Here is an 11,451-nt window from a genome sequence, read left to right as displayed (position 1 = left end):
TACTGAGGACTGAAAAAGAGGCAATTATTGAGGATGAATGAGCGACATGATGCTGGAGGGGAGCTGCTCTGCTTACTTCAGGTTAAAAGGAAAAGATCCCATGGATTACTTAAATATGATTAATAAAAAACACACACACAAACTTGTTTATACATCCTTGTGGGGCCCGTCCATTGACTTCCATTCATCTTTTGGTAATTTGAAAGCCTAACCCTGACCATTTACCCTAAGACTAACCTCACAGATACTGTACCTACCTGACCCTAAAACTAACCTAAACTCAATTCACGCCTTGGTCCTAAACCTAACACCCCCAACCAAAATCAGCTTCCAAAGTTGTGGGGACCAGGCTTTGGTCCCAACAAGGAGCATGCGGTCGCCACAAGGCTGCATTTTCCTGAGAATTTGTCCCCACCAAGTAGCGAGAACAAGGCCACACACACACACACACACACACACACACACACACACACACACACACACACACACACANGTGTGTGTGTGTGTGTGTGTGTGTGACAGCAGCTGAAAATCATTATGCCCACGTCTTGTGTGTCCTTCTTTATTTTGATGCTGCTAAAAATTGTGAAAACTAGATTACAAAGCGCGTGGACAGAAGGGTGAGACGTGTCCGAATAAGTGATTGCTTTTCTTTCCGTCTGACCAGGTGCCATGTGTGATTGGCCGGCTCGCCCCRTGGCAGTGGCATCGCCCTGGATTTGGCCAGYAGCTCTYCCTCCCGCTTCTTCTCTGGAGCTCTGCTGGGAAGCTTTCCTGGGATTTATCTTGTGCTGCTGGATGGCACGGAGCGCTCTGCCTCTCTGAAGACAGTCCGTGGAGAAAACACAAACACTACATGGATAAGAAGTAAAATAATTATCCAATCACAGCACAAGCAGACAGACTGGGTTCCCTTAGCAACAACTGAAGGAGACAAGAGAATTCTCTTCTTTTTTTTTCCCTTTCTGCTCCCCTGGTTTTTTGGGCACACCCCCGTGGACTGCTGTGGGTCAGTGTTTTCTTTTTTTAATCTTTTGTGAGAAGACTTGGAGGGCGATGTTGGGTAAGACAAGCTGCCACCCAAATTTCAGGGGACGATGCTCAWTTGGGTCTCACTGGCACAATCATTTTTTGTAATCCCTCCACAAATTGTCACCACAAGTCACATTCTGCCAGCTTGGAACTCAACTCATCCTAATCCCACATCACCTGGAATGAGCTCTGCATTTTGGGGAGATATTGGATGTCACGTTATTTAGAAAAGAAAAAAAAAAGAATAAAGAAAACCCACTTCTAACCTCTTCATATTTTCATTGAGGGAAAAATGAAAAGCAACACAGTTAGGTTATTATTTGGAAAAGAAGGAAACTGGATCWGAGGYGAAGTTTCTTTCAAAGAAAATTTTTATTGAGAATCTTATTTTCTTTTCAGGGGAAGGAAACACGACACTGTATAGAGGAATATTCCTGTTTTCAGCCTCTCTCTCTCTTTACAGACTGTAGCCCTCAGTGAGGAACTATATTAAGAAAGCAAATCTTGTCCCCGCTGGCCACCAGGAAGAAAGAAAAAAGATCATTTTGAACACTGAGAGAGTGGGAGTTGTTTTGTTTTTATTTCTGTTTGTTTCTTCGGCTAACATCACATGTAAGCCACTGCAGGAAAGGGTTATATCCTTGTTGCTTTTATTTCTGCATGTTAATTCGCAATGAGGCCACTGTGTTTTACCGGTGGAGACGATAGAACAGAAAGAGTGGTAAAAAGGTAAACTGTTTTCTCTTTAAAAGGCACGCGTTTTTTTTRAATAGCCCCCTTTTTTGGGAGCAACTTCAGCTTATACACACTGACACATGAGATGAGTTGGCTCAACACAATTATGTAAGAGTTTTAGCCCGTGTGTTTCCTCACGTCCTGTTCCATGGATTTACCGCATTGGACTTTACCCGTGCTGATCTTCTCTCCATTTTTGGAAGCGTCGACCAGAAGGCATGGATGTCAACGTGTGACCCCATGCCAAGTGCGCGGGCGAGGCAAGGCGCTTTGGCTGCCCAGGTGCTTTTAAGATGTTGAGGTCTCCCTGCGTGGCCGGGGCCCCTGTTCGGATCAGTAGCACTGAGGCTCCTTGTAGCCAAAGACATGGACCCCGACTCGGCTCCCCCACGCCCTCAGCCTGTTGGCCACTGGCCCCACGCCGCTTTGTAAAGGATGTCCCTCAGCAGAGCTCCGGCCCGGGACACCTCTGAGACCCCCAGCCCGAGAGAACGCATCCGCAGCCACATGAAGATGGTGATCGATCAGCTGGAAGGCATTCTGACGGAGCTCAAGGATGTGGCCAAGGAACTTCGGGAGGTGAGGCTCAAAACCAGCTTTAACTTATCTTTTTTTTTTCCTGTTTTTGCTGGAGATTTAGAGATGAACGGAGTAAAGAAAAAAATGAGGGTTCCAGGTGGGTGTGCTCCCAGAATGGATTGCATTTAATTAGGGGTAAAAAAAATCTTCCGCGACATGCAGATTTTGATTAAGATTTGAACACGATGAGGTCTTACTGTTTTTGATTTCTCGTTGGAGAAGAGTCATCTTCCTTTTACAGTCAAACTACAGTGGCTTATCTGCAGTTACACGTGTCTTTTATGTGTTCAGTGGTGACGTGTGAAAATCAGAATATGTGAAGAGCTGCTGAAAGCACACACACACACACACAAAGTCAGGCTGAGAAAAAATAAGGACACAGGCTTAGATAAGATACAGGACTTTGCGCCGCAATAGTTACATAACCATTTTTTGTTAAGGATCATCTGGATTCTTAAAGTATTTTTGCCATGGTAACACTGGAATCTTTACGTGTGCTTATGGTTGCGCATGCTTTTCCAGTAAAAACATTATAAATAAACACAGATAGCAGCAAGACATTATAGCTCTATGTGGTCGTGTAAGTATATKTAGCTACTGTACATGGGACTTGTCTGATAATCAGAGGAGATCTGAGCATGTGTGCGAGAGTACAAAATCTCTTTGGGATCTTCACCCTGCAGTGTTCTCAAAGCAGTGAGCTCTCCTGGAAAAGCTCCTCCCCAGCAAGAGATGGAGCCAGATAGGGAGAGACAAAGAGAAATGAAACCTGAGCAAACAGTTGCACCTGACCTATCCAACATCCTCCGAGCGCATCACACGATTAGCCTCCCAACTGATTCTGATTAGGCATAAACAGGGAGGGCACCTTTGTGCGTGCGTGTTTGTCGAGAAAGTGCGATGAAGAAGTGGAACAGAGGATGTTGGTGAATRTAATGACCTGAGAGGAGGAAGGAGGGGGTTTCTGAAAGCTGTCATAACTCACTCCATCACCACACAAGAACCCCGCCCACACCTCCTCTGTCACTCTGACTCCCAGCTCTGTCCCACTCACTAACGCTCTGCTCCAACAGTCGGAGGTGCAAGGGCATGGCTCGCTGTGCACCTTCCCGCTGGTGAGCAAGAGGAGCCAGCCCACGTGCGGGAGTGATTGATGATTATGGGACAACCGCAAGTGGAATAATGCTGGCTGGAGCTATTTATAAACAAAAACACAGCCTGTGCCTCTGCCAGCTCCAACACATATTGCCATTCTTATCCCAGACCCCATTAAAGAAGGCTGCGCGAGGAGGCTCAAATGTCATTTTTTTTATTGGAAGAGCACAGTCTCCCATATTAAAATGGCTATGGAATCTTTTTAGCCACAGTTGCAGTTATAATACCAGTATCAATATCCTGTAATTAACTGACCTGGGAGATTCCCAACTGTCTCAAAGGAAGAACAAGGAACATGATGAGCGTTGCACTATCAGACACACACGCGGAAAGCTTATGTTTTATAAAATCTCTCATTCTTGGCCACATGAAAGGAACACAATAATAGGTAACAACTGTCACATAAATAAATGATCAATAACTATGTGGATGCGAAAACATAGCTCAGTGATGGAGCAGTAATGACTGATTATCACCCACAAGGTCTTTGGGGAGCTGGAGAGACTCCGCAGTGCTCCGAGGAGTTAGAGCCAACAAACACTCCAAAGTGTCTGCAAGTTAAGAACGGCGTTACTAAATTAGCTTCGTGCTGCTGCTTTTATAGATATGTATTGTTAACCTGCCAAGAGCTGAATCTTAAAAAGTTAGTAAAACGCCAAGATATAACTTTTTATGTGTCACACTGCAAAGGAGTCTGCCTACAGTCAGTGCTCTGGTGCCGTCTATTTTATTTAAAGTTCTTTATTTATTTATTTATTTATTTATTTATTTATGACAAGTTGGATTAGCTGTGGTGTCTATCTTGCATTCAGTTTACTTCAACTGTTAATCAATTGAAGCTCCATCTGTTAAGATTACTTTGTTAGAGTTTCAATGAAATCTGTCAATCACTTTTTTTATAATAATGATATGAACATTACTAAATTGTTTTTTATGCACTCACATACAATGTGTATTTGTGGGTCATTATATGCATGATCCAACGTGCATTCTGAATGCTTTTGCATGARCCTGTTTTCAACTGAGAAAAGAAAATGCATGCTATAAACCTTCTCTTCATAAACAACATGGAATCCATGACAGAAATATGTGGTGCAACCAACGTTTTGCTGCTCAGTAAAGATTTGCAGTAAAACTCACGAGTCACGATGACCTTAGCATTAAAATGACGTAATTTACGGTGGAAATAATCCAGTCACTGGTGAGAAAGCCATCACTACCCTGGAGATATCAGTGGCAAACAACTGGGCCTTTTCTGCAGACAGGTTAGCCATTTACTGTGTAATGTGAACTGAAAAAAAATCTACTCTTTTTTTCTTTTCTATCTCTCTTTCAAGCAGGATGGAACATGTTATGTGTGCAAAGAACAGCAACTTTCAGCAGTAGGTTATGAAGGAAATACTCCAAAGGATGTTTCCTAAAGTTATCGTTTTGTCAGAAAYATTTTGTCTGCAGAACGCTGCACAGACCACGTGTAAGTTCAGAGGACATACTTTAGTACCTTAACCCCACAGGCAGCTACGTGTTCTTCAAAACCTAACATGCTGTTTAAAATTTGATGCAATCCTATGACACGATGTTATAGTTCTATACGAYGAGATAGCATTGTGAAGTAAATGCTTTTAAAGCAAAACCTGATCATTTATTAATCAAAGAAAAGATGTGAAAAGGAATGCATTATAGTGGGGAAAAATATATTCTTGCAATTAGCCTTACAGYATCAGCGTAACGTCTGTGATCCTGGTGGTTTCAAAACCACAGAGGACACCAGAACAAATTTATGTGCATGAAAGACCCTCCAAACCTGAAACATGTTTTCACTTTTTTTGTTACAATTATGCAAAAAAATGCACAGAGCCTCCAGTTGTTTACAGCAGTTTCATGCCAACACTTTCTTGAAGCTAGTGAGCATTGCTTAAACAATTTCATTTGAAATTAGTTTTGGAAAATTTATTTTACAAAAAAGTGTTTATTTGAAGGTTATCATCACGTGCATTTAAAAGTTAAAAAAGGAGTGTAAAATAATTGGGAGGACCAATGAGGAAAATGTCATGCTGCTTCCCTCCTTGTCAGTTAGATGAGGTCATCAGACACCAACCTGCTTTGTGTATTAATGATGTAATAGTTAGACATTTGTGGACACGCAGTTGCCCCCCACCAGAGGTTGCTTGGCGGCCAGCAGAGGAAGACTTCAAGTTGATTTAAGAGAGATAACACCCTCAACAGAAACACTGACAAAGGCTAGATAGGCAGAGCGAGAGGAGATGGATAGGAAGTGTCGACAGCAGCCGAGAGGAGAGAACAGGAGAGGAGGAGCGGTGTGATTCGCTGCGCCTTTAAAGCAGCAAGCCCCGCCCCCGCAGCGCCGAGCGCAGGAGCCGAGTGGCGCTGGCAGGAGCCTGAGCTCCACGATAAACTCTGGCATCAGCTTCTCTTCATCCGGCAGTCAGTGAGGACACAGGGGGGGCGCCGGGCCAGAGAGAGGGAGAGAGAGAGGGAGGGAGAGAGAGAGAGAGAGAGAGAGNTATATATATATAGGTTGTTTGGTTCAACATTTAACTCCAGGGGTCTCCTGGGATCTAGATCCTGCTGTTTAACATTTGCTAGATCCCTTTTATTCTCAAAACACACTTAAAGCACATGAATTTTTGAAAACATTTATTTTCTGTCACACTGTAGTTTAATTACGCGAATTTCATGAATGCAGGTAACTCTGATGAATTTAAAGTTTTCAGTTTGTTAATAAATTTTAGAAAAAAAAATAACCCATATTAAAATTAGCCACAGCTGTGTCTTTAGACAAGCTGTTTCCACCGATCTAACCCTGAAGTGGTTGTCTTTCCTAATGAAGGCAGCAAGGTCTTAAAAAGAGGTCCTTTTTGGGTCTTGCTTGCTTGTTTGCCAGACTTCATCATTGTCATTGCTAAACATCCCTTCTCAGAAAGAGTGCTCCCAACTCACACCTAAAATACTTGGCAAAAACAGCATCATCCTTTTAAACAGGGAGTTTGAGTCTCTATGACAACACTCAGCAAGGTCTGAGTGAACCCTGTGGTGAACCTACCATTTAACTATAATCACCGTCACAGTAAGTAAATGAAATGCAACAGACTGGGTGTCTACCACGGGGCATTAAGAAATTTATTTTTTATTTTTTCCCTCAGCAAACAGTTTTAGTAACAAAGCCAGCTTTTTTGTTTAAATTTGAGAAAAGAACAGCAACCATTGTCAAATTAAAATGCTAATTTCTTTTTGCCGGTGTAACTTTTATAATCTTTACTTTAAATCGTATCATCACAGCATGCAACAGCTTTAGTTCACACATACATCTTACATTTTAGTCAACAAACATTATTGAAATTCTGTACTATGTCTAAAGACAAAACCAGAGGATTGAAGTGATTATTTAAATGTAACCGCGGATAATCTCATCATTCCAGTGGTTTTAAGCAATAAAACTATTTTATTTTATTTTATTTACATGATAAGGAGAAATGTTTCACAGAGCTTGGCTAGTTTATTCCTTTCAAGATCCCATTACTGTCAACTGAAGCCTGTCTTACTTTTGAATCCCATTACAAGCTTCGTGACAGGCAAAATGAGATGGTCTTAAAGGAAGGACACTGAAAGGTAATATACTGATAAACTGCTCCATTTGTAATAATGCACAGCCAGGAGTGGCATCTGCAGAGGAAATAATTCATTTAGTTATCATGTCAACCTTGGACTTACTTTCTAGAAGCGTAGGGATGAACTGGAAGAAATATACAGGCAAACGAAATGCAAAGGAACATCTAAACGTCAGTGTAAAGACAAACCATAAACGTAGGAATTAACCTACAAGTGTGTAAAAAAAAACCTGAACGAAAAGATAAGAAGAATGTCGTGGACTCAAAAAGTAAAAAGAAGCTGTAAGAAAGCTACAAATTTTCACACAAAACCAAACAGGAATGATGGAGTGTTATTGTGCGGATGTAGTTATTATGCAGAATGATAGCACGAGCTGCCGAAGCTTCACGTCGGTGCTCATCTCGAGACAAATGAACACAGGAAGGCAATCAGGATTCGTAGAATTAAGGCTCGGAGAATGAGAGAGAGAGAGAGAGAGAGAGAGAGAGAGAGAGAGAGAGAGAGAGAGAGAGAGAGGAATAAATGCTCGACAAAGAGCAATTCTGATTAGCCTTTTGGTATTTGTGTGCTTGTCCTTATGCAATACGGGACACTGGCCTACTAAAGCCCTAAGAGGGAGGACAAAGCCAACAGCAAAAGGCCACTGTCAGGTGAAATCTGCGTACTCCAAATGTCAGCTTTTTATAGTGATGAAGTACTGAGTAACAGCTTTAATAATAAAACGGGTCACCAAGCAATTTTAGAATCATTTATTTAAAAAAAAAATCAACTGTGTGCTGAATGGGATTGAGCTCGACCAAAGAAAATAAATAAATAAATACATTCATCAATAAATAATCTCAGTGTTTTCAGTTGCCATTAGGAGAAGAAGGTTGAGACTGAGTTGATGAGAATCACGTTTTCCTAAAGACACTGTTAACAACGGTTTAATTTAACACCAAACTGCAGGTGCAAAGCAGCACAAATTAGCAATCTATTCAGGTTTTATTCATCAGCAAATCCCAGCTGCATGATCCCTCAATACTGCTTCTTAAATTAAAACATTTGTGTGTAGAATGGAGTGTCTCAAAAAAATAATAATAAAATTCTACCATGTAATTAAACAGTCTTCAGAATTAGGTGGGCTTCCATGTAGTATCCTTATATGTGCGTTTTATGCTTAAAAGCTGGAGTGTGCACAGTGACATATTCATACAACTAGCCCCAGATCAGTCGCTGAACTCAGAGAGCTTTAGTGTTCCCTGATAAAGTCTAAGAGGAATAGCGACACGCTGACACGTCTGCACCAGGCTTGGTCTCTCTCTGCTAAGGATGCCGARCTCAGCACTGAACTAAATCTGATCCAAACTCAGAGGCAGCCCAAAAGAGACTCAGAGGGAAAAAATAATAAAAAATAAATAAAATAAAAAGGGGGACATTTTCCTCATAAGGATCAGTCTCTCTCTCTCTCTCTCTCTCTCTCTCTCTCTCTCTCTCTCTCTCTCTCTCTCTCTCTCTGTTTTCCTGTGCTGGTAGTGGTACAAGGCAGGGGGAAGAAAAGTTGCTGAACATTTAACCATGAGTCAAAATTGTGTCTGAACTTTCAGAGCAGAACTTGTGCTGGTAGCTATGTAGTAATATCATATAGTGRTGAACATTCAGTTAACATATGTAACATATGTGTTGTTGGTGCTTCTTTGGGCTGCCTCAATTTGGAGTCAAACAGATTATTTCTGTCCAGAACAAGGAGCRAATTTTTAGTCAAAGCGAAGACCAAAGTCAATTTATGTTGTTTTAAATCCTCTCCAGTGTGAAAATGTTCATAGTGGATAATGAAAACACAATTTTATAAAGTTTTCCCATTGCATGGTAAAATGCTAAGGTTATATACAAACRTATTAGCAACATTAACCAAGATGTGACCCTATGTGCAGACTGTGGCAATCCCAGCACCAATATCATAAAAGTTATACAATTAGTATTAAGTAGTAATTATCTTTAGCACGATTATTATTTTTTTTCATAAACCATTTTCTTTTTTTTTTTAAACTTGTTTTAAGAGAGTATCAAACCACCTTGGTCTTTGCTTTGATTAACTCATCATACCACTGAGTATCAAACTTTATTTGACCAAATGGAAGTTGTTCAAGCACATTAGTTGTTCACAATCTTTACACATAATCCCACTTCAAAAGATTTGAACTAAGTCCTTAAGGAGAGGAAGAACACTGTGAAATTGTATGTGTGTGGGGGGGGGATAGTCACAAAAATAAATAAATAAATAAATAAATAAAGGCAATTTATTTACTTTAACACTTCCATGTTGTGAAATGAGTTAATATTTCATGCTTATTAAGCTTAAATTATTAGATGACCACATAAATTAAAAAAAGGAAAAAATCCTTTTTATACAGTGTTTTTTTTATATAAAATCAATTTATTTTAGTTGTTAATACTTGCTAACATGCTGGAACACACACACTGTAAATACAATCTCAGTTTAATTGTGAGTGGACATGGCTGAATGACAAACTTGGTTAGTGGTTTTGGTGGTTACGGTCCTGTTTGTTTTAGCACCTACAGCCAAAAATTATAATCAGACACAAAGCTGCATTCTGATGAATCATTTTCCACAAAAAAAAGAAAGAAAGACAAAAACAAAGCTTTTGATTTGAATGCCTGCATTGTGAGTTTCCTGCCCAGCTGACCACAGCCCAGTGATCTCCACTGAGGACAGGCCAGCCTGTTCTCCTACACAGAATCCATTTATTTCAGATTAAGGCAGAGTTTGGTCCAACTCCCCAACATGTGAGTGTGCCGACCAGCTCAGCAGGCCAGAATTACTCTCTGGGAAAATGCTGAAAGCTTAAACACACAAAAAAAGGAAAGTGCCCTTCAACCTGACATACCTGGACCAAAGGGTTTATTCTCACTAATAGCTATTTGGGTGAAATGAAGTACTCGCCTGCTGTGTCTGTCAATTTGTTCTTCCTTGTCGGACCTCTTTTGTGCGTGGAAATTAAATTCCTAAATTAAACTTGGTGACGTGCCTCTAGCAGAGTTCTCTTTGCTCAGGAAAACAACCAGAGTGGGGCACCTCAAGCCTTATCTATTCTTTGCTGAATACAAAACACCCTGGCATCTCCACACCTGTGTTGCTGCCTTGAGCTGAGCTCTGATTTTTTTTCTTTCTTTTCTTATTTTTTCATTCCTGGAATGAATTAGAGACTCAATTATTCTCTGGACTGATAAAATACTGCTTCAGGAGTTGAAGTATGTTTGATCAATTCTTTGTTGAGATAATTTATATAAATCCATATTGGTCACGACCCATCTGTGCTTTAAAATTAGGTATTGCAGTAGGAATATAATCAGATTTCTATATCTCCAATAAAAAAAATCATAAAATACAGTGTATTTTGGAACGACACAACCAGAGAAAAAAGTATAAGTAATGAATGAGTTAAGACTTTAGAGGCATCTAACCTTGAGAGCTGTAGAGAATAAAATCAGCGCTACGCAAAGCATTCCCCTGAGCCTCTTTTACCTAGTTCTGCTGTGAAGCTCCTGCTTCTTTAGGATGCAGGCCCAGCATATTGACTAGCCCATCATGCCTGCAAAACCCACTGGATTAGCTGGCCCTTTGAGCTCTGCCTCCTTCCACGAACCCTACACTCAGCACACACTGTAATGAGGGCTTTAGGTTAGACCTCTGCTGAGGTAAACACTCCAAAAATTGTGCTCTTTGTGCTCATTGATTTTATCACTTAACACACCTTCTGAGGGCTAGTTACAGATAAAGGATTTTTTTTCCACCATGCATGCTTGTATTGTATTTTGTGAATTTTGTCGGCCACTAACCCTTTTACTTGTCCCAAGGCAAAGCAAGGAAAAGAAAATGTGTGCAAGTGTGTGTGTGTGTGTGTGTGTGTGTTTGTTTGTTGGGGGGGTGGGGGTTAAAGAAAGAAAGAGGAAAAAGAGAGGGGACATGAAGGGTGGTTGGAGATAATGGTTTCTCCTGCTTCACAGGATTGCGACAGGCTGGGTGGAACAGCTTAGATCAATTGTTGCAATTGTGTTGGTGTGTGGGCGTGTTTAGGAATGTTTTTGGCCCATCTTTGTGTGATGAATAAAACCTGTAAACTGTAGTTAATGTTGTGAAAAATGGCACCCATCAAAGTGCACAAGCAGCCCGCAAGAAACACTACATCATTCCAAAGTGTCACCGAAAAGTGTACAGGGAGGGACAGCTTTGTTCCCATTAGACCACCGAACTAGATTATTTATTTATTTATTTATTTATTTATTTATTTATTTATTTATTTATTTATTTATTTATTT

At 40.6% G+C, this 11,451-nt stretch overlaps 1 protein-coding gene across 1 annotated transcript in view; it reads left to right on the top strand.

Moving 5' to 3' along the window:
• Positions 1 to 667: 667 nt before the first annotated feature.
• Positions 668 to 11,451, top strand: part of insyn1 (inhibitory synaptic factor 1) — a gene marked incomplete at its 5' end in the record, with an annotated part of 56,197 nt that continues 45,413 nt past the window's right edge. The window contains 1 exon segment of the mRNA XM_014023626.1: positions 668 to 2,346. Coding sequence (XP_013879080.1) covers positions 2,203 to 2,346 — 144 coding nt within the window.

Source organism: Austrofundulus limnaeus, unplaced genomic scaffold (assembly GCF_001266775.1).
Source record: "Austrofundulus limnaeus strain Quisiro unplaced genomic scaffold, Austrofundulus_limnaeus-1.0 Scaffold381, whole genome shotgun sequence".
In the NCBI taxonomy this organism is placed as follows: Eukaryota; Metazoa; Chordata; class Actinopteri; order Cyprinodontiformes; family Rivulidae; genus Austrofundulus; species Austrofundulus limnaeus.
The sequence above is the reverse complement of the archived record's forward strand: the minus strand, read 5'-3'. Positions and strand labels throughout refer to the sequence as shown.